General features: G+C 54.8%; 5 protein-coding genes across 5 annotated transcripts; 3 read left to right on the plus strand and 2 right to left on the minus strand.

Moving 5' to 3' along the window:
• Positions 1 to 4214: 4214 nt before the first annotated feature.
• Positions 4215 to 7957, plus strand: PMC1_1 (plasma membrane calcium; the record flags this gene model as incomplete). Its single annotated transcript, XM_028635380.1, has 2 exons — positions 4215 to 7019; positions 7070 to 7957. 2 exons carry the CDS (start codon positions 4215 to 4217, stop codon positions 7955 to 7957), a joined length of 3693 nt encoding a protein of 1230 aa, XP_028498055.1.
• A 1319-nt stretch (positions 7958 to 9276) lies between these two features.
• D7B24_001136 (uncharacterized protein) lies at positions 9277 to 9501 on the minus strand (the record flags this gene model as incomplete). The annotated part of the gene is made up of 1 exon (XM_028635381.1): positions 9277 to 9501. The coding sequence occupies one exon, from the start codon at positions 9499 to 9501 to the stop codon at positions 9277 to 9279; it is 225 nt and encodes a 74-aa protein (XP_028498056.1).
• Positions 9502 to 11585: 2084 nt separating this feature from the next.
• Positions 11586 to 13727, plus strand: D7B24_001137 (uncharacterized protein; the record flags this gene model as incomplete). Its single annotated transcript, XM_028635382.1, has 2 exons — positions 11586 to 11877; positions 12436 to 13727. 2 exons carry the CDS (start codon positions 11586 to 11588, stop codon positions 13725 to 13727), a joined length of 1584 nt encoding a protein of 527 aa, XP_028498057.1.
• A 591-nt stretch (positions 13728 to 14318) lies between these two features.
• D7B24_001138 (uncharacterized protein) lies at positions 14319 to 15926 on the minus strand (the record flags this gene model as incomplete). The annotated part of the gene is made up of 4 exons (XM_028635383.1): positions 14319 to 14999; positions 15060 to 15142; positions 15204 to 15423; positions 15477 to 15926. The coding sequence occupies 4 exons, from the start codon at positions 15924 to 15926 to the stop codon at positions 14319 to 14321; spliced, it is 1434 nt and encodes a 477-aa protein (XP_028498058.1).
• A 3478-nt stretch (positions 15927 to 19404) lies between these two features.
• Positions 19405 to 21320, plus strand: D7B24_001139 (uncharacterized protein; the record flags this gene model as incomplete). Its single annotated transcript, XM_028635384.1, has 9 exons — positions 19405 to 19737; positions 19791 to 19860; positions 19916 to 20012; positions 20063 to 20069; positions 20130 to 20247; positions 20307 to 20521; positions 20578 to 20664; positions 20729 to 20802; positions 20864 to 21320. The coding sequence occupies 9 exons, from the start codon at positions 19405 to 19407 to the stop codon at positions 21318 to 21320; spliced, it is 1458 nt and encodes a 485-aa protein (XP_028498059.1).
• Between the last annotated feature and the right edge of the window lie 728 nt (positions 21321 to 22048).

Below are 22048 nucleotides of genomic sequence, written 5' to 3' on the forward strand. Positions count from 1 at the left end.
GTTTGAGCCGGAATGACTTGTCTCGATGGGTTGGCCACTTGGAACATCAGCGGGCCATCTGTATCAACGGAAACGCAATAAGCGATACCACGTTGCGATCGAATTCACGTCGACAGCCTTCCAGCTAAGCAATGACACGCATTCTCTGACGTTCACCTCGTCCTTGTCGTCTTGAACTCAACCCTACGAGGTGAAAATCACAAGTGCTGGATAACCAACCTCGGTCATCATCCGGCCACCATAGCATCCAAAGTCATGCGACTTCCGCGGACCGAATCCGAGTCATTTTCACACCCAGGACATGAATCTGGCACTGAAAGAGAGAGAAAGAGAAAACCGTTGCAGTCCATCACCGGAGATACAGGGGCATGTTCATCTCCCGGACAACTTGGCAGCCGGTGCAGATCCACTTGGCGATCATCAGGCTTGGCCGATGATGCGCCTGGCGTTGCAATATGATTCATTTCAAGAATCACAAAATGGATAATGCCAAGACGTCAAAATCCAGACGTTTCAATCCTATTGATGCAGTATTGAGTCGACAAAATGCCTCATCGGGCGTCGAATGGGCCAAGAACGTGCAGGCACAGCCTCATTGCAGAGACAGCCAAACAGCATCGTTGCCAGTTGCGAGCTGCCGTTTGCAGGAAGTGTCCGCGAGGCGAAGGAGGCACGGCCAGAGAGGAAGAGACATGGCGCATTGGATGTACTGTTGAAATTGAAACTGGCATGGCTGTCGGTGAGCTGGTCGTGTTTTCTTTTTGGGAGGCTTGCACACGCATGACTCTGCTCAAGCAAGAATGCGAGACGGCCAAGGGAGAGGAACGGAGGTCCGCCCAGGCCCTCCGCAGCGGCCAGACGACGCTTGCGGGAGGCTCAGCAAGTACGAGCGTCAGCAGTTTCATGATCACTCCGTCACGGGCGAGGCTTGGCCGGTGGTGACGAGGTTGTCGTCGTGGACGGGCGTCGTCAACATTAACTCTACTTGATTGCCTGCTCGTCGCAGCTGTTGTACCGTCAGCGTGAGCGTCAGCGTCAGCGTCAACCTGGGACGGAGCGAGGCAGACAGACTGTTCGCGGCCATCGAGATGTGCCTCCTGGTTGCCAAGGCGGTGTCATGTTCGGACTGGGTTGTATAATGCCAAGACATGCGACATGTGGTTGGGAATCACAGGATGTGAAGCGTCTCGAAGCGACCAGTGATCGACAGCTACTACGACGAATGCGAGAGGAGCCGGGGCGAAGCAAATAGATGGCGTACCGCGGAGATTGGCCCGCTGTAATCAAGTCCCCGAGCGACGCGCGCTGTGCATCAACACGGAACGCCGCGACGCCGTGTACCTTAGTAGAGAAGCAGTGTGCGGTACGGCGAAGGGAAGAATAGTGGTTCGCCGTCGGCGAGAGTTCATGCCGTACCTCTGTCATGTCCAGACAAAGTGCCAGACGGCGAGAAGTCACGGAGGCCTCGAAGGCGAGGCGAAGGTGGCTGAGGCCAGGGGCTAAACGAGGTTGGCGTCACGAACTAGGTTTGATGACCGCCACTCGAGATCGAGGTCGTTAGGGATCCAGAACGTGGTGATGCGGAGGCAAAGTCGAGATATCCGATTCTCTGCGCTTCACGTTGCGATCAGATGCCATCTCCAGGTCAGGTCGTGACGCTGCTTCGCCGTTGGCCGTTCGCTGTTCGTTGTTGCGACGTGCACCGAAAGGAGGTAGGTACGTGACCTTTCAGCAGGCACCTTAGGGGAGATGCATGTGCATGCGGCCGCTAAGAGATGGAAGTGGAGAAGGTTCGATCGTGTTCGGAAGGTTAAACGATCCTATCAGGGGTCCTGCTGTGCGGGAGGGAGCCCTTTGCCCCTGAGCCAATGACATCAGGAGCGACCTCTCTTTGACGCCATGGCTATCCTGGCTGCTTCGCCATGCTTGGCATGTGTCGGACCAATCGTGAAGGGCAAGAACCCCCCCACAGGCCGGGATACGGGGGTCTTGCTGCGAAGCTTGGCGTGGGCATCTGGAATTTCAGAGAGAATGGAGGCAAGTGGATTTCTGGAGCTCTCCTTCCTTCTCTGTGTGCCTGGCTGTATCGTGCCTGCTTGCTGAACTACTAACGGTGCTGGTGTCGTGTGCTGCCTGTCAACCAGGCACTGTCGACCAGGCAGCTCTCTCCACCCTCCATCGCCCCAAATCTACCAAGCACCACGATCGCAGCGTCTCGACCCCGATGGTCCATGACCAGAGCCAGACACGTGCAACGAGGACCCGAGGAGCTGGACTGAGGAAGAGGCCGCCGCCAGAGAAGTAACACGAGCTGTGCTGCGCCTCCACGATCGATGACCGACATGGTCACCCAACGAATGACTCGACCTAATCCAGCTATCGTCTTCTGAACGCACGTTGACAGTCCGACGGCGTGAGATCGTTGAGGGAGGGGCCCAGATCTAAGATGCACGACGCAATAGAGCATTGTACAGCACACACTGGTTGACGATCCGACAGAAGCCTTTGTTTCCCGAGCTCGGTCCACCACCTCTACACACTGTTGGGATGGCGAGGATGGATGGGGAGTGGTACCTTTCCAGGTGCCGGTCCGACCTTGAGGCCTTGGTGCTGTACTGTGTACGGCGTCCCTGCCGGCGTACATGGCAGCTAGGCCGAAGTCAACGTACAACTTGCCGGCCTTCGTGTCCGTCGTTTCGTTTCGGCGGTGAACTGACTGACCGCATCGAATCGAGCTCCAAACGCCAACCCCCCAGATGAACCGGCGAGACGCTCAATACTCGACGCTGGCGCCCAAAGGCGTCAATGTTCCTCTTGGCACTTCACCAGCAACAGGAAAACCAACGTATCGAACCTTCGACAGACAAATGACAAAGCTCCCTGCGCTGCAAATGGCTGTGGTCCGGCCTTTGGACGAGCGCCAATTGGACAAACCAGAAACCATCCTCCACGGTTGGGTGCCCACTCGCGTGCTTTCGTGCTCCTGCACAGCCTCAATGCCTCCCCTCTCATGCAGTCCCCCCTCCCAAGGATTGGGGGTCAAACGGGTTTGCTGTGGTCCTTGTCCCAGCGCTTTTGGCCGTCTACTCGACCCTTCATTGGATACTGCGTCTGGAAGGGAGGGAACTTCAGGAAGCCGTTCCAACAGATGCTGCAGTATCACATCACCATGGCGCCCTCTACCCCCCCTCTTTGGTTCACGGCGAAGTTTTCTCCTCGCGAAACATCCGCCAAGACCCGAAGCATTGCTTGATTCCTACATCAGGGGCTTCAATCACGCTTCTCCTCTTGTGGGGAAAGGCCCCTCTCCCTTTCCATGGCCTGGATGATTCCTCGAGCGCGCGACTCGCCCCCGTCCAGTGATCGACTGGGTATTCGACCCGTCTAGAAACTTTTAGCAGGCCTGCACAGCCCCCCTTCTGCCTCTTCCTTGTACCCTTTTGCCCATCCACCCGCTTGTTCGCACACCCCCCGAAACCGAGCAGACGATGAGACCAGACCAGTACTGTCACAGCGCTGAGCTCTTCATCGACGTTCGACAGGGCCCTTCCTGGACGTACCCCCGAGACCTTCATTCAATTACCGCCCCGTTGCCCCCCTCGCTGCCTCCAATCTGGTTCTGGCATCTGCAATCTCTTAATCGCTGAGACAAGGAAGCGTTCTCCGAAAGCTGCACTGCCCTCCACATGTACCAAACCAGACCTTGGACAGCTGCACCGAGCTCCAGCTCACCCGTCGCCTGTGACTACCGATCCAGCAGTAGCTTTCTTTCACCTTCTTCTACTCTTCAAGTTTGCCCTGTGTCCATTACCGACGCCGAATCTAAGCCTGTCCGCCTGAAATTACACGCCCCCCGAGGACCGCCAACGTAGGGACCCCACGAGGCGCAGTTACCTGTTTGACGAAACTCCTTGAGGCAAATCGCCCTCCCAAGCGCGTCACTACTTGTCGCCTACCACCTTGCCTACCTTTGCCCACCTGCGGTCGGGCGAAACCTTTAGGCCTCCCAAGCACTGCCCGGCTCCAAGGGTGGCGTCTGTCTTTCTTCAATATATTACCCACAACCTCTTACGCCAAGCGACATCTTGTGCAACCCCAACTTCTCCAGTCACATTCAACTGCAAGGGACTTACCGTCGGTGCACCTGCCACATAGCATCGCTCCCTCCCTCCCCTCCTGCCTCACAACCTTTCATCCTCATTCTCACATACACCATGGCGTCGTCGTCCAGCAACGGCAACGGCCTCACGCCGCCGGTATTTCAGATTGAGACGGCCAGCCCAAGAGTCTCCGAAGACAGCGATGAAAGTCCTAGGAGGTCCAGCTCACCTTCGCCTCCGCCGCCTCCAGCGGCCGCCACAACCAACAACACCACAGCACAGAGGAATCGCTCGGATAGCCTCGCCATTCCCTCCCTTCACGTCAGCACATCCAGGCCGCGATCGTCTGGCGACGACGACACAATAGCAGCCTCTCCGACGACCTCGACCCATTCCAACCCATTTCTGACCCCCGGCGGTAGCACAATCGCCCCCAGCATACGTTCCAGGAGCGGCAGCATCATTATCGAAGATGTTGAATCCGCCCTTCGCCCGGATCCCGGTTCTGAAGGCGACTTCCACGCTGCGGACAGCTCGTTCGCCTTCAGCCCTGGCCATCTCAACAAACTTCTCAACCCAAAGTCTCTCTCGGCTTTCTATGCCCTCGGCGGCGTCAATGGTCTGGCAAAGGGTCTCCAGACCGATCTCAAGTCGGGCTTGAGCATCGACGAAACCACCGTCTCCCGTCGTGTGACTTTCGAGGACGCCACGAATAACAAGTCCCCAGTTTACGTATTGCCTGATGGCGTCAAGGGTCTCGCCCCGTATCAAACTTCTGGCGAGAGCTTCAAGGATCGAATCAGCGCCTACGGCACCAACACCTTGCCTGCCAAGAAGGCCACGCCCTTGTGGAGGTTGGCGTGGCAGACGTACAAGGACCCCATCCTGATCCTGCTGACCGGTGCTGCCATTATTTCGCTGGCGTTGGGCCTGTATGAGACTTTTGGCGTCGAGCATGGGCCCGATGATCCTCCCTCTGTCGACTGGGTCGAGGGCGTAGCCATTTGCGTTGCCATCCTCATCGTCACCCTCGTCGGCTCTTTGAACGACTGGCAGAAGGAAAAGGCATTCGTTAAGCTGAACGCGAAAAAGGACGACCGAGAGGTCAAGGTCATCCGCTCTGGCAAGTCTTTCATGATCAATGTTCACGACATCATCGTCGGCGACGTCTTGCACCTTGAGCCTGGCGATCTCGTACCTGTCGACGGCATCTTCATCACCGGCCATGATCTCAAGTGCGACGAGTCGTCTGCTACCGGCGAGTCTGATGCTCTCAAGAAGACTCCCGGTGATCAGGCCTTCCACCTGCTGCAGACTGGCAACGCCCCCAAGGATCTCGACCCCTTCATCATCTCCGGCGCCAAGGTTCTTGAGGGCATGGGTACCTTCGTGGTCACCTCCGTCGGCACCAATTCGAGCTTCGGCAAGATCATGATGTCTGTCCGCACTGAGATGGACGCGACACCCCTGCAGAAGAAGCTGGAGCGTCTCGCCATGGCCATTGCTAAGCTTGGTTTCGCCTCGGCCGCCCTCCTGTTCTTTGTCCTGCTCTTCCGCTTCGTCGCCCAGCTCGATACAGACACCCGCACCGCTGCCGACAAGGGCTCTGCCTTCATGGATATCCTGATTGTCGCTATTACGATCATCGTCGTCGCCGTCCCCGAAGGTCTACCTCTTGCTGTTACCCTCGCCCTCGCTTTCGCAACCACCCGCCTCCTCAAGGAGAAGAACCTGGTCCGCGTCCTTCGCGCTTGCGAGACGATGGGTAACGCGACTACGATCTGTTCCGACAAGACGGGTACTCTGACCACGAACAAGATGACTGTTGTTGCCGGCGCCTTTGGTTCTGCCAATTTCTCCAAGTCGGAGTCTGACGAGAGCACTGGCGTTGTCAAGTTCGCTAGCTCGCTGCCTGCTGCTACCAAGGAGCTCATTGTTCAGTCCATCGCCATCAACTCGACCGCCTTTGAGGGTGAGGAAGATGGTGAGGCTACTTTCATCGGATCCAAGACGGAGACGGCAATGCTGCACTTCGCTCGCAACCACATGGGCATGCAGTCCCTTGCAGAGACCCGAGCCAACGAGACTGTTGCGCAAATGATGCCTTTCGACTCGAGCAAGAAGTGCATGGGTGCTGTTGTTAAGCTGCCTGGCAACGGAGGTTACCGACTTCTCGTCAAGGGTGCTTCTGAGATTCTGCTCGACTACTGCGATTCGACCGTCGACATCAACTCTCTGGCAATCAGCTCGATGACTGAGAGCGACCGCGATCATCTTCGTGCTACTATTACCGCCTACGCCAAGAAGTCTCTCCGTACCATCGCCATGGTCTACTTCGACTTCCCGCAGTGGCCTCCCTCGCATGTCGAGTCAAAGGATGGCCATGCCGATCTTGCTGCTGTTCTTAAGAACCTCGTCTTCCTTGGTGTCGTTGGTATCCAGGATCCTGTCCGCCCCGGCGTCCCAGAGGCTGTTCGCAAGGCTGCCGGTGCTGGCGTCACGACCAGGATGGTGACGGGAGACAACGCTGTGACTGCCCAGGCTATCGCTACCGAGTGCGGAATCTACACCGAAGGCGGCCTGATTCTCGAAGGCCCTGTGTTCAGGACCCTTACCGAGGAGCAGTTCGCCGAGCAGCTTCCCCGCCTTCAGGTCCTGGCTCGCTCTTCGCCCGAGGACAAGCGTATCCTGGTGACTCGACTCAAGGCCATGGGCGACACTGTGGCTGTCACGGGCGATGGTACCAACGATGCGCCCGCACTCAAGGCTGCCGACGTTGGCTTTTCTATGGGCATCAGCGGAACCGAGGTGGCCAAGGAAGCTTCGGCCATTGTTCTCATGGACGACAACTTCACTTCCATCCTGACGGCTCTCAAGTGGGGACGTGCAGTCAACGACGCCGTCCAGAAATTCCTCCAGGTATGTTGAGCGCCCTGTGAGCGTGCGTTGGCTTGTTCTAACAGATGTAGTTCCAAATCACGGTCAACATCACAGCCGTCCTTCTGGCATTCATCAGTGCTGTGTCGCACCCCGAGATGAAGTCAGTTCTCACTGCCGTGCAACTCCTTTGGGTCAACCTCATCATGGACACATTTGCTGCCCTCGCTCTTGCCACCGACCCTCCCACCGAGAAGATCCTCGATCGCAAGCCGCAGGGCAAGAAGGCTCCTCTCATCACTCTCAACATGTGGAAGATGATCATCGGCCAGGCCATCTTCCAGCTCACGGCGACCTTGATCTTGCACTTCGCTGGCGCCCGCATCCTCGGATACGACACTAGCGACGCGCAGAAGCAGCTTGAGCTTGACACTATGATCTTCAACACGTTTGTCTGGATGCAAATCTTCAACGAGTTCAACAACCGTCGTCTTGACAACAAGCTCAATATCTTCGAAGGTATTCAGCGCAATCCCTTCTTCATCGGCATCAACTGCATCATGGTCGGCGCTCAGGTCGCCATCATCTTTGTCGGCAAGGAGGCTTTCAGCATCTCTCCCGACCCCATCGACGGTGTCCAGTGGGCCATTTGTGTCGTGCTCGCCATGCTATCCCTGCCCATGGCTGTCCTTATCCGCTTCTTCCCAGATGCGTGGTTCGGCGCCATTGCTCACAGGGTCGGTGTGCCCGTTCTCTTCATCTATCGCCCCGTAGCCAGGGTCTCGTCTCGCTTCTTCGGCGCCATCGGCGGCGGTTTCAAGAAGGTCTGGCGCATGGTCTTCAAGAAGAAGGCCGAAGATGAGGAGGAAGAGAAGTCCGGCAAGGGCGCTTCTGCGAACGAGTCGCCCGTTGTCGCTCCTGCTATCGTCATTTCCCCCGACGAAGCCACCAAGGAGAGGGATGTTGAGAAGGGTCAGTAAGCTCTGGTCCTCACCTGCATTACATCGGAAAGGCTTTTCCTGATCGATTGCGTTGTCTGTTTCCATTTTCATTTTCATTTTCATTAGTGTGGCGTTTCAGAGATGGTACGATACCCCGTCATTCATTACAGAGCATGAGACCGGCGTCCGGGCATTGTGGAGTGGCAATGCCCCTCGATTACAGTTTTGTATGATTAGAATCAGCATGATTTTGCGCGAGCGAGAAGATGAAGAGATGAGTACCAAACAAAAACAGTTGAATGAACCCGCAAGATTTGCGCCAACAGTCCAACAGTGATGTGGCATCTACTGCTCTGGCAGACTTGGAAGACCTTGCTTCACGATGTTGGCCAAGCGTTGTGCTAGAGGAATGACTGGTTCATATGCATGGCAATACGCATTCGCAGGGTCGAATGTCCGAGTGCAAGACTTCTCCCACTGCCTGTTTCCGCATTGTCACTGGTAGAAGGTTCTGGGGCTCCTCGTAGAACACTCACGCAGCGCGTCTGACAAGCTGTGATAGCCCTGGTGCTATTGCAGGAAAAGCTGCAGTCTCCACGTCTGTAAGGACTTCAGCCGGTAAAGAGTGCTAAGATAATGAACGGTAAGGGGATTCCTTGTCCCGGCACCTGGACGTCATGGCTGGGGAAGTTCAATATTCCTCGGGAGGTTGTTCCACCTGGGACCCATGAGTTTTAGTGAGTGCCGTGACAGGTCCTTCGATTTCTTACGTTTAGGGAGGCGAGGTATCTGAAGCGAGAGAAAGCGTAGAAGCGAACCGTGTTGGACAACGCAGAAATTTGAGCGTGTTGAACCTAGATTGCAGCGGCTTGATATGTTTGTCGAGGTCAGACATTTCGTGTTCATGACGGAAGCATGTTCCCTCTCCGAGGCATCTGATCGTAGCTTCAGACCACCCATGCTCAGTCGGAACCGCGACAGGCACCTGTCGTGTTGATCACCCTACTAACTACTCGGCAGCTTTATCTATCACATCCGAGACGCAATTACATAAGTTGTCTTGCAATGATACCGAGACGCAATTACATAAGTTGTCTTGCAATGATACCGGAGCCGGCGAGAGCCTCAGTCGAGGGTCAAGCACCCGACAGTCTGCTTCTACCACTGTTGTCGAATATCATGTAACATTGCATCACTTTGTCCTACTAGATCGGGTTTCGTGGTCTTCGGCACTGCAATTCTGCAAAAGCGCGGGCTAAGGATTTGGTGGCAATCGATTGGAGTCGCAAGACTGGGTATTTCTAGTTTTTAACACTCCGAAGACCGTCTGTTCATCCCTCACCCAGAAATGGAATCCATTATTGGCGCCATCCTAGTCGCTGCAGAATGGATCGGCTCGCTTCGTGCTTGACCTCGACATCCATGTCACGGATGGCATCCAGCACTCGCAGGTGTTCCTTCTTGAGGTCCTCAAAGTCGCGCTGCAGCTGCTCGTGCCAGGGGTACAGAACGAAGACCTGGAAACCGAGTGCCGACGAAGCCACGGCGAAGTTGGTCAGGGAGACGAGTCGCGTGATCCACATTGCGAAGTTGGGAATCGGTCTTCGTAAGCCTGTGTCGGTTGGGTAATGGTGCCGTCAAGTTGTCGTCAAGCTCTGATGCTGCCCAGCCTCATCAGCTAGAGCCCCTCCCAAGCCAGCGGACGCACCAGGTCTGCCTACCTGTCGCGATTCTTGTTTTGTGTACTCGCTGTGATGCTGCCCGTGGGAAGAGGAGTGATGGTCGCTCGGGATCTCGGTTGGTCACACGTTTCAGCGCGGTACGATGCTTTGCCAATTCCTCTCCCCACGGAGTTTGACAGACCGACCAGACCGACTCACTCGACACTCGGGGGTCACCGCCGTTCTTATGCTCCCTTTCGTCGGTCGGGCGGATATGCCTCGGTGATGTGACGGGGTTGCCGCTCGTGCCAACCTGGGATGCGTCAAAAGTGGCGTGATCTGTGGCCTTCTCTTTGGCTGGAGTGGAGACGTTGGACTCCTTTCAGGTCAGGCCCAGACGCGGCGGATGGGTGTCACATGGCAGCTTAAACCATCAGTCTCAGGAACATAGCGGGTAAAAGCGCCAGGATGCCGGCCTGCCGGTGGTCACTGTCCGGGTTGTCTTCGTGTTGTCCGTGGGTGACGGGCTGACACCGGGCATGTGTGTGCGCTAACACTTAGCTCCACTATGCCGTCGAAGATCGATTGTCTGGGTCAATCGCTCGCTTGCAGTAGATTGGTTTGAACCGATTGATGCAACTGCCACTTGTTGCTTCGTCTCTGATGTAACGTCTTGTATAAGTGGGTGGGTGGTAAACACAGGGTCGAATCAGCTGGCGAGTGAGCTGTCACAGGTCAGAGGACGAACGCACTTCACGTGGAGTTCATGATATGAAGAATTCGGGACTACAACGATGTCAAGGCCGGGTTGTATACCCAAACAAAAGTATCCCGACATGTGTTACCAGACATGAATGAGCCTCAAAACCTCGAAGCATAAAAATCCCCCTTGTTTTGCAAAACGAAAACAACCAAAACAAGTTCTTCCTAACTTATCTCATGACGTTCTGTGCAAGCCTTTGCCGTTATGCATTTTCTTCTCAGCTCCGCCTCCAAATTCACGGCTTCTGACAGCATCTACAGCATCGACAAACTAGAGATACCTTGCTTTCACCTTGATCACCTTGGTCCCCTCCCACTCTTTTCTTCCCCTTTTTGCGTTCAAACAGTGCCCGGACGTGGCTGGTTTCATCGTCTTCGCCACTTTTTTAACCATCTTCTATGCGAGCAAGGCAGTGCTCTGCTAGTATCAAGGTGCACTCAGAATCTTTCGGTCCGATAATTGTGCCTCAAGATTGCCGCGCTGTCAGCAGCCCGGGTTAATCTTTGCTTCTACATTGCTCTCGATAACTGTGCCTCAAGCCAGTTTGTATTCGTGATCTTTCACTCGATGCTTCTCTCAGCTCCAACTCTAGATCTTGGATAAGGTTACTGGCAACGTGACTCGTTACTAGTAGTGCCTGAGATAGCCTCGAAGTGCTGATAATCGCCAAGTTTTGAGTGATACCGGGTGCTGTTGTGCGGGTATTCGAGTCACTTAACAATCCAGAGACGTAGAAGACAGCACTCTCTGTGCAAGTCGCCAGGACCTCATCGGCGCTTACGGCGCTTGTTCGTGATTACGCTGCAGTGGCTTAACTAGGTGAATGTATGGTGAGGGAGGGAATGCAAGATATCAATGGTGCGATGCATGTCACTACGTGTCTTGGCCGGTGAGCCGCCCAGCATGGGATGCTCAATCCATCATTGAAGACTACCAAATCGTTTCGTGCTTAAAAAATGCCTACACTGATGACCCTTAGGTAAAATGTATCTCATCCTGGATTCATTTTTATGAAAGCGAAGATTAGATGGTGATCGTGTGGAATATGGGGCGCGCACAGCGAAATGGTTCGTGTCAGCAAAGTGTTTTCAGGCGTTGGCGGGATCACTATCGTTGATAGAACCCGGATCTGAATATTGCCGTGCTGACACGGCAATGCGATCAAGGCTAACTCCGCCGGTGCGTCTGCAGTGGACGCTCATACCCAGCGCTTCTACAACATTCATAATCTCAACAAAGAACCATGGCGCCCTCGCAAGTCCCAGCATACATACTCGGCGTTGCCTGCATCGGCCGTGGGCTCATGGCAATTGCGAAGCCCACAGAAGAATACGCTCATGTCGGCCTGCCACTTGAGCTTGCAGAGGCAACGCCCTCGCTCTCGCGCGACACGTCAATCGGCACCGCATCACCATTGATGCTGTTCAAGGGCATCCGCGAAGTCAGCTATGGACTGTCGCTGGCAGGACTACAGTGGCAAGACAACCACAATGCGGTCACGACATTTGCTGCTATCTTGTCGGCGGTGAGACTCGGTGATGGACTGGTGGTGTGGATGTGCGGGGGAGGCGCTCTTCGCCATAGGGCTTGGGGTCATTGGATCACCTCAGGTGGACTCCTGGGCTGGGTTCTGTGGAGGTTGAGGGGCTGACGAGAGGAAATGCATACAAAAGAGATTCGCTGGCGCCGCGCCCCTCGATCTACGGCATCCACCCCATTCCGGCCGGCGGATTTTGGATGTAGACAAGGTTCTCACGCCGACCTACAGGCCTCAGATTTTCGGCCACATCAGGTCTCTTCTTTTGGTTCATCATATGCACATGAAATTGATGTCATGAGCCTCAATTGCATGCGGTAGCCGGCGGCAAGATGATCTTTCTTGGTCAAACCTAACTCCGAGAGCTTACTCCGAGAGCTTGCGGTAACGGAGACTAAAATTAAATTCTCCTCCATCATCAAACGCGCCCTTCGTCGACATGCGCCTTATTGAGTCACAATCCGGCGGTAGGAGGGGGCCTTGTTCAAGCGTCCAACAAACTATCAAATAAAGCCATTTTCTCTGCAGTGATGGAATCGAACCGATTTTACGACAGCGCATCTCTCGACCATCGACAAAATGTCTGCAACAGCGACAACGGCGGCAACTGAATATGCACTGGAGGATCTCCGGTCCAGCGCTCTCGACGGCCAGAGCCGGTGGTCCACTCTGCGCCAAACCCGGGCTGGCCGACTAGAAGATACGGCGAGGCTGACCGACCCCGACCCAGCACTCGAAGCGTCGCGCCTGGCCGACAGCACCGTTCCCGACGGCGGCTACGGCTGGGTCATTGTCATGGCCTGCGCGGTCGTGGCCTTCTGGAACATCGGCATCAGCTACTGCTGGGGCGTGTACCAGGGCGCCTTGGTGGAACGGGGCGTCGGGTCGCCACTGGTGCTCTCCTTCTGCGGCTCGCTGTCGCCGGCGCTCATGTCGGTCGTCGCCCTGTTCGCTGCGTGGGCCATGCGGTCGCTGGGAACGAGGAAGATGGCGCTCGCAGGCGTCGTAATGAATTCAATGTCTCAGATCGGCGCCGGCTTCGTTGCTGACAGCGCCGTCGGCCTCTTCTTCCTGCCGGGCATTCTGCTCGGCATAGGCATGAGTGCGGGCTTCATGGCCATCTCGCTAGCGCCAGCACAGTACTTCAAGAGGAAGCGCGGCCTGGCCAACGGCATTGTGTACGCGGGCGGCGGTCTCGGTGGCGCCGTCATGAGCATTGCCTCCAATGCCATGATTGAGCAGTACGGGGTCAAATGGGCGTTCCGCATCACCGGTATCGCGCTCGCCGTCACGGGTCTTCCGGCCGCATGGCTCATTGTTGAGCGGACCCCTATCCAGGCCACCGGACTCGTCGACTGGACGCTCTTCCGGCAGCCCAACTTCGGCATCCTGTTCTTGGTGGGCTTGGTGGGCGTGTTCCCCTTATTCGTGCCTCCCTTCTTCATCCCCCTCTACGGACGGTCCATGGGCCTGAGCAGCTCGACAGGTGCCGCGGTCCTGGCGGGCTTCAACTTCTCGTCGGCCATCGGGCGCATCCTCAGCGGCTACCTATGCGACATTCTAGGGTCACTCAACACGCTCTCGATGTTCCTCATCATTAACGCGCTGAGCATGATCGCGCTGTGGCCGGCATCCACCAGCCTTGCGCCACTGGTGGTGTTTGCCATTATCAACGGACTCACGAATGGCGGTGTGTTTGCAACGATGCCGACGGTAGTAGGCAACGTATTTGGGTCTGCTCGCGTGTCTACGGCCATGGGCATGATCGTCACGGGATGGGTGTTTGGATATCTTTTTGTGGGTGTTTACCAAGTCTACACGGAGCTTCCATTGATTGACCATGAATAGGGCGCACCCATTGCTGGCTCCTTACTCGAAGCATACGGTGGTACAGAGGTCGGCTTGCACGCGTACAGACCAGCCATGTTCTATGCGGGCTCGGTGACTCTGATAGCAACGGCTTTGGCAGCACTGATGCGGGCGAGAATCAACAAGAAGCCGCTGGCCAAAGTGTAAGGTGAGATTTGGCAAGAGTGCGGCTGCTGCATCATTCAGGCGCTTCTCGTCGGAGACGCCAGGGCAATGATGGCGGACGGGAAGAAAAGGCTCCAACTTGCTGGAAGCGCTGCGGGAGCCAGGTGATTCCGAGGGGCGGCTAGCTACGCCACAGATGGATTGCGCACAGAAGCGAGTTTGATAGCTTGGAGAAAGTTGACACTACGGCTTTGGCCTGGCGAGATGATCGAGACTTCAAGCCGGCTGGAATACCAAGGCGGGCTGGAATACCGAAGCAGGCAACGCGTACCGCTCGAAGAGGAGCACTGGGTTGCCACGCCGAGTGACTTAGACTCTTACGAAGCTTGGAAAGTATCGCTCGAACTCTACCCATGATAAACGCCTCCACGGCGACATGATCATATCTACCAATCTATCCGTCTTTCAAAGCCTGCGTCTTTCATAAGTATCCCCACTCAGTTCCGCTGGCGGGCCTTGCCATTCTGCCAAAACGACGGTTGTGCCCTGGAGTTCAGAACCGCCAGTCTCTTGATCAGGCGACAATGACTTTTGTGTTTGTGTGAAGCTGCTCACTAGAGCACCAAGCTCGGCGCGAGGTGCATTCTGTCCGCTGCCGTCGAGCTCTGGCTTGGGGTGATCACTGGGAGGCGCAATGACAGCCATCCTGGCATCGTGCGCCCTCCTGCGTCGCCGCACAAACCAGACGACAGCCCCAATGATGGCAGCAAGGCCAACAACGCCCCCAACGGCAGCGCCAGCAATGACTCCTGGGCCAAATGCTGAACCGCTCTCGCTTTGGTCATCGTTTACGGAATTACCCCCCGTCTGCCTCGCGCCATCCGCCCCAGCTCCTCCGCCTTCCGAGGCTGTAGGGTACAGTTGGGTGGCCGTATCAGTGACCAGAGCAACAACTTTGTTCTCGGCGGCGCTGCAGTAGTAGTTCAGTACATCGATGGCTGAATACATGGGCTCCTTGTTTGTGAAGCCGCAGTTGATTCCTGCGCGTGCTGTCATGCTCTCATAGACCTTGTGGAGCATTCCCTCCTTGATGCACACACACGAGGCAATGGCTTGTGGGCCTGCAGCACAGTTCCAACTTGTTTGCTGCAGCTATCGTCAGACTTGTTCTCTCGGTGTTTGTGGAGCGCCATTGCCGAGACTCACGTCAATAACAGCGCTAGAAACAGCCTCTCTGGCGCACTCGGGAAGAGAAGAGTATTGGGATAAGGCTGTGATGTGATATGTCACTGCAGCGAGTTAGTTCCTGTAAGCTGTGCTTTTCATCAACTTTCTCGCTCATGTACGTACTATCTCCTGGCGGCATGGCGACCGCCGCAAAGGCTGTGGTACCATTATTCATGGCGCAGTACTCTGAGTACACTTGGTCAGCCAATTCGACGTCTTCTCTGTTGTCGCATCGATCGAGGATTCTGCTTGTCAGGTTCGAGCGAACCAGGTCAACGACGTCGCTCTTGCTACACACGCAAGGCGCATACAGGCTAGCGCTTCGGGGGCAGTGCGATGAAGCCTGCAACTCCGTCAGGTCTCTGATTCGGGTCCGTTGCCGTGGGGAAACTGTACCGAGAACATGACGACCCATGATATCCCAGAATATACACAGGGTGGCAGGAAGCTCATTTTGTCGATGTCGGTAATGAACTGCGTCACAGTACCCATCGTCGGTGTTGGAAGTGTCACTGCCTCGCCCGGATTGCAGAACTTCCTCATTACCTCAGAGGCACTCCATAGATCATCCGTGGCGGTCTGGCCACAGCGGCTTTGTACAGCTTCAGACACATTCTTTGCGACCTGGCTTGAGACGTCGCTCTGCGAACAGATGCAAGATTGCAATTCAGGGTCGGCGGTGCCACATCCAATGGCAGTGGACGCGGTGAGGGTATTGACCTTGTTCGCAATGGCGGAGGAGGCACACGGGGCGAGGAGGCTAAAGATCGAGAGGTCGGTTACATGCTGTGTAACCTGGGCGCAGGTTATCCGAGAGAGTAGCATAAACAAGACGAGGTCTCGCATGGTGATGATGGCGAGCGACAACGAAAGCGGTTGACCATGAATGGAAAGCGCAGAGAAGTTCGACCCGAGGGCTATACACAGACAGGTAACAGAATCTGGCTGGGAAAACCTCGCAACATTTGGAAAAGTACACGCCATTGTATTCCCATGTCTTACTCCTGACCTATGATGGAAACTCAGGAGAATTCGGCGTAATTAGACCCGTGCTGACAACCTTCCTCAGCAAATCAGAACCTGGAGGTTGTCAGGAGGTATGGCCGTCCCCGACTCAGCCGCACTTGTGGGTGCCGGACAGCCTCAAGAACAACCAATCTGTATTGGTCTCGCGTGCGAACATGTAGCACTTGAATTGTGCAGAATCGACAACAGAAGCAAGTGACGGAGGTCGTTCACGACGTGAACGAGGCGCATCGTACCAGTTTTCTCAAGCCCACACATTGAACTCACTGTTCATATCGGGTCTCAAGTCAGCTACGCCAGTGCCCGCGGCAAAGAAGAAAGGCAACGTTGATGTGGAGAATGCTGATGACGGTATTCGAGCATTCACTTAGTAGTGTGTTGCGCTGAGAATGGGTATGACTTTGTCCTCTTGGGCTGGGGCGACTGACCAAAGGCCGTTGCGCTTCCGACGCTATCCTGGTATGAGGTATCGGCGACGGGACAGAATGACCAAGATGAAGAAAAGTGACGAAAGTAAGGTAAGGCAAGTAGTAGATCAAACCCCGACTACCTTGCTTGCTTACCACTCTGGAATGGCTGCCGACTTCGGTGACCGATCTGGGTCTTTTACCACTCAAGTCTCCTAGTCCCGCGTCACATGTATCTTGTCAAGACTGTGTGCCCCGCGCTATCTGCCAATGTATTCCCTCCGTTGGCGGATAGCAGGATTATCGACAACCATCTGCCAGCCAAAACAGGGTGCTGCTTGAGTGAGCTAATGATTTGCGTGCAGGCAGCTTTACCAAGTCCGAAGGGCTCTGAAGTGTTTGCCACACCTTGACAGTGTAAAGCTCACAGCGTGCATCAATTTTGTATGCTCGATGCTGTGACGATAGCAAAACGCACGATGAACTCGATGGTATGGGTCGAAAATGTCGCGAGAAAGTCTCTACCGAAGCAAACAAGGGAATTTGAATCAGGCTTCGCTCTGACTGGCCGATAAGATCAGTTCCTCGATTTGCACACTTAAGTAGTGCATCCTGTGTAAAGCAAGCAAACCAATTCGACATTTTCAAAACTGCACGCGGCGGGCTACCTATAGGATCTCAGGCGTTCACCAGTCGAATGAAAAGATTGCAAGGCCGTGACACGGGAGAGCAGCCCCGAACAGCAAGAGGGAGCACACATGAATGACTCGGCGGTGAAGCGGAGCCCGATGCCGGTGATATGTCTCGAAGGCTGGGCAACGCACTTGTAGGATGATCTGCTCGCAAATTTGGTCAAGTGGCATGCGCCAGGGCCGTGATGGAAATGCCACCATTCAGCGGGAGGGGGTAGTGAGGGGCTCCCCCGGCGGGTCGGATAAAGACACGAAGGTTCGCCACGGGCGTCGACAGTGTCCGTTGGATGATCGGAAACGGACCTTGACTACTATCGCATATGCAGCTTTTAGAGTGCAAGAGGGGTTTTTCCCTTGCCGGGCGTCATTGTTGGTAATGTTCGGCATATTCAGCAGCAGGGGGAGACTTAGACCTTGCGGCATTGGTGTTTGGGGCTGGGAACCCTTGACGCCAGAGCTGCTGCTTGGAGCTGAGCCAGGTTAGTCGACTGCAATAACAACCCTAACCCTATACAATCATGATGGAAATTGCCCAGATCGTGTGGCTGTGGAATTACAGTCGCTACCTTTTGATGATTTCCTGGAACCAACATTTCTTCCTATTTCTTTGTCATACTAAAAAGACAACAGGAAACAATTCCTGCTGAGGGATATTGCAATTTCGCAACTAACAGTACACAAAGCTGTAGCTAGTACCGCGTCTCTGTCGATCAGATGATACTGGCTGGTGCTGCCTTCGCTGTTTGATTTAGTTTCTTTGAACGGCCAAATCTTCCCGAAAAGGAATACACATGGCTTCTATATAACTTTGACATTTCAATGGTGCCATCTAGCTTGGTTTCTCTTGTAATAGCATTCATCTCATGGTAATAGTCCGTGAAAACTTCACAGACCGTAAGATGCCGACTTTGCCGACTAGGTTGTGAGCCACATAGTACTGACAGCCTCACCTGCAGTAGCAGGCGATCGATGGCACTCAACCACATGTGACTTCAGCTGAATGCGACATCTCCTAGGGAAAGTCAGGGGTGTTGTAAAGGATAGGTCCGCTCCAAGCCGTCGGGATCGCAGAGTGCAAGTTCGCTTCCCCGTGTGAAACCCTTGAGATCAGCTCTCTGCATGCGACCACAAACCATGCGATCGGGAAGCCCACGAGATTGCTTTCTCGGTTGTCTTAAAATAACCAATCGCGGTCTGTTTGCCCAATGCCCGAGAGAAGTCTACGGTGGGCGAGCTTTGTCACTCACATTGTTTGGGCTTTCAGTCAACGCTGTTATCTTCAGTCTCTATTCGCAAAAATCAACCATACAGTCGAGTGAAAGATTTGTGACGTCTCCCGCTTGCTCCAGGATATCTCGTTTGTAAAGTACCCCTGGTTTGTTGTGGCGCCACCAAGTCACTCTGGGATCGGCAGTTAAGCCGCTAACCGACCACCACCAACGGAGAGAGAGGACTAGACAGAGCCCCATGTATCACGCACCCAAACAAACGATAACCTTGAGGCCAGGCCAGCAACGGTTAACGCCAACCTGATATCATCAGAGTAACCAAACGAACCAAACACCACCTTGGCTCAGACTAAGCAGGACCCGTCGAGCTACTTAGGCCTTGCAGGGACCAGCCCACTCAGGATCGGAGATATCCTGCATGAAACTTCCACCAATGGCTCTCGATAACCTTTGACGGATCTTCCCCCACGACCTTAATCTACCGCGACCAGGGCCATCGCCGAGCTACCCCGACCTCCCCCAAGCTTCCCCAGAGCTTTCCCCGCATCCAATCGGCATCTGCATCGCTTTTCCGGCGGGGAGAGCTTTCATGAAGCTCCCTGATGAGAGCTTCAAGGCCTCCTCGCAGCCTACTCTACCGTACCCGCAAAGGACGCGGAGACGCGTTGGTTACATGCCGCCCCGCACTCGCATGACCCAAACCACGATGATAGCCCGAGTAGCAATGGAACCGCTGCCCCCCTGTCCCGACAGTCCGTCTTGGAAACCCCGTATCTCAAGCGGAATACCCACTGAACCCTCCGCCAGAATGAGGGGAATCCATGCCTGCGGTTCACCAGAGTCATAAAGAGCCTGGAAGTCAAGGGTATAAAAGTGCTCAAGCTCCTCGCCCACACCATGAAGCTTGGTGGTATGGTGTCATCGCAGTTCTGAGACAGAAGACCATCGCCCGATCACACACACTGCTGCCATGCGCTTCTCACAGGTCCTGTCTTTCGTTGCCGTCGCAGCCACGGCTGCCGTCGAGGCCGTCTCTCTACCGCCAGGCGTTCCGAGAAATGTGCTCGAGTTCCGCGACAAGCACCCCTACAAGAATCCTAAACCCGGTTGCCGCAAGATCGTCAGGATTCGAGCCTCTGAGGATGATGAAGATGACGTATCAGCCGAGTTCAAGAAGGGTGTCGAAGAGGCCAACAACGGCGGCACCCTTTACCTGCCCGAGGGAGAAACTTTTGTCATTGGCAAGGTTCTGGATCTAACGGGCCTAAGTGATATTCACGTCCGCTTGGACGGCGAGATCAAGGTCGGTTTCATGGGCATAGACATTTAAATTTGGCGGTTGCTGATGGCATGCAGTTCACGAACGACGTCGAGTACTGGCAGAAGAACGCGTGGTACCACCCCTTCCAGCGCTCCATTATGTTCTGTTAGTATATGCCTCTCCCGAAAGGCCTTCTTGCTCAGTGCTGACAACATGAAAGGGAAATGGGGCGGCCACGATATCAAGATCTATGGTGAGGGTGTCATCGAGGGTCAGGGTCAACGTTGGTGGAATGAGTTTGAGGCCGGCACGGGATCGTAAGCAAGCCATTTCCTCTCGTTCTCGACAGATAGCTAACCTGTTTCAGCATTCTGGTAAGTCCAGCTGTCCAGATGACAACAGGGTCCTCTTCTTCCCAATACTTACTCTGATAGAACCCCGGCAACAAGTACTATCGACCCATCCTGTTCTATGCTGAGAACACCACCAACCTGGACGTCTCTGGCATCCATCTGAAGGACTCTCCTTGCTGGAACAACTTCATCGTCAGCTGTACGTTGACCCTCCCGATAGATATTGCCAAGGTCTGTCTCACTAACGCGTTTCTTAAGCCAAGAATGTCAGGTACACAGACGTCATTGCCACAGCTCTCTCCAACAATGGCAGCATTATCCCCAAGAACACCGACTTTATGAACACGATGAACACGTCTAGTGTCTCCATCGAGCGCGTTTGGGTCAACATTGACGACGACTGCTTCTCTCCCAAGCCCAACAGTTCCGACCTTTACGTCAACACCATGTACTGCAACGGCACTCACGGCCAGGTACGCTTGGAGCAAAAATTATCCCCAGCGAGACCAGTCAAGCTGACAGTTTCTAGTCGATGGGATCTCTCGGTCAGTACAAGGGTGAGGTGTCCAACGTGCATGACGTCCACATTGAAAACGTCTGGATGATGAACGGCGATGTAAGTCCCATTATTCACGACTCAACACAGCAACTATGGAAAAACATACTTACTTTTTCACCAGTACTCTGGCGCCCGTATCAAGATCTGGGCCGGCGCCGATATTGGCACTGGCTACGTCAACAACGTCACCTTCAAGTACGACCAGGCTCCGATCCCCCCCAACTCTTGACAAGTCGGTTTCTAACAAGAGGCGCAGGAACTTCTGGGTCGCCCGCATGGACTACGGCATCATTCTCGACTCGTGCTACTTCAACAAGTCCGTCGAGGAGTGCAACAAGTACCCCTCAGGCATGGACATCACGAACATTCGCTTCGAGAACTTCACCGGCTACACGTCGGGCGTCTACGGCAACGCCGTGGCCCGCCTCTCCTGCTCGACGGCCGACTCGGCCGTCTGCGACAACATCGTCATCAAAGACTTCAACGTCAAGTCGCCGTGCGGCGGCGAGCCCGTCATCATCTGCGACGGTATCGGCGACGACCTCGGCCTCCCCTGCGTGCCCTACAACAGCCCCGAGGCCCAGGCCGCGCTGGCGGCTAAGTGCTCGACCCCGATCGCCGAGATTGACACGAGCCCGTGGGAGGGCGCCAAGATTGAGGACAAGTTTGACGCCTATCACCCGCTGTCGTACTACCCGGATCGAGACGACTGAGGAGGCGAGTTTCGAGGGTTGGAAGAATAAAACATCCAGCTGAACGGGTTGCGCGAACGAATTACGATTGTGATGGACTTCATGAACATATCTTTGACCGGCTGACGTAGAGATTCCGTAGCAATTATTTGATGCTTTGGTCAATGATGATCGAAAAATGGCGCTGACATCGGTATGCCTCTTTCCTCTCGAGGCAGCAGCAATACACAGCAGCGCCGTAATATTGCAGTGCGCAGCTTAAAATCGGATAGCTTGCTGGGTCAAGGCACGACCAAACGATCCGAGAGCGCCCTAAGCTTCAGTTCTTGCAATGCGGCTGCAATTTGGGCCATCGGAGGGCGAGGGTTGTTTGGAAGTCAATCTCCTCCAGTGCTGTCCTTTCATCAACAGATGGTCCGTTTCGATACTCGCGCGCAATAATTACATAATATTAACACAGGGGGAGAGGTTGTCATGAGATGAGAGTCGATGGCAGCGGCCTTACAAACACAGGAGATAATATTGACAGCCTTGTCCTAATACTGCAATTCTTTATCCGCCTTGATACGCCCCATGAGCATCGTCTCGAACAAGTCAATTCGCCGGACCCAGGTATTCGCACCATCGCAAACCAGCTGAGACTAGAATCATCCGGAAAACGCCCCAGTTCAGTCAGTTGTACGCAGATACACAAGATGAGCACACAGACATTCAAGTAGATGTCACAAAATACAGGCGCTTTTCCGTTC

Source organism: Verticillium nonalfalfae (genome assembly GCF_003724135.2).
Source record: "Verticillium nonalfalfae strain VnAa140/NRRL 66861 chromosome Unknown scaffold_12, whole genome shotgun sequence".
In the NCBI taxonomy this organism is placed as follows: Eukaryota; Fungi; Ascomycota; class Sordariomycetes; order Glomerellales; family Plectosphaerellaceae; genus Verticillium; species Verticillium nonalfalfae.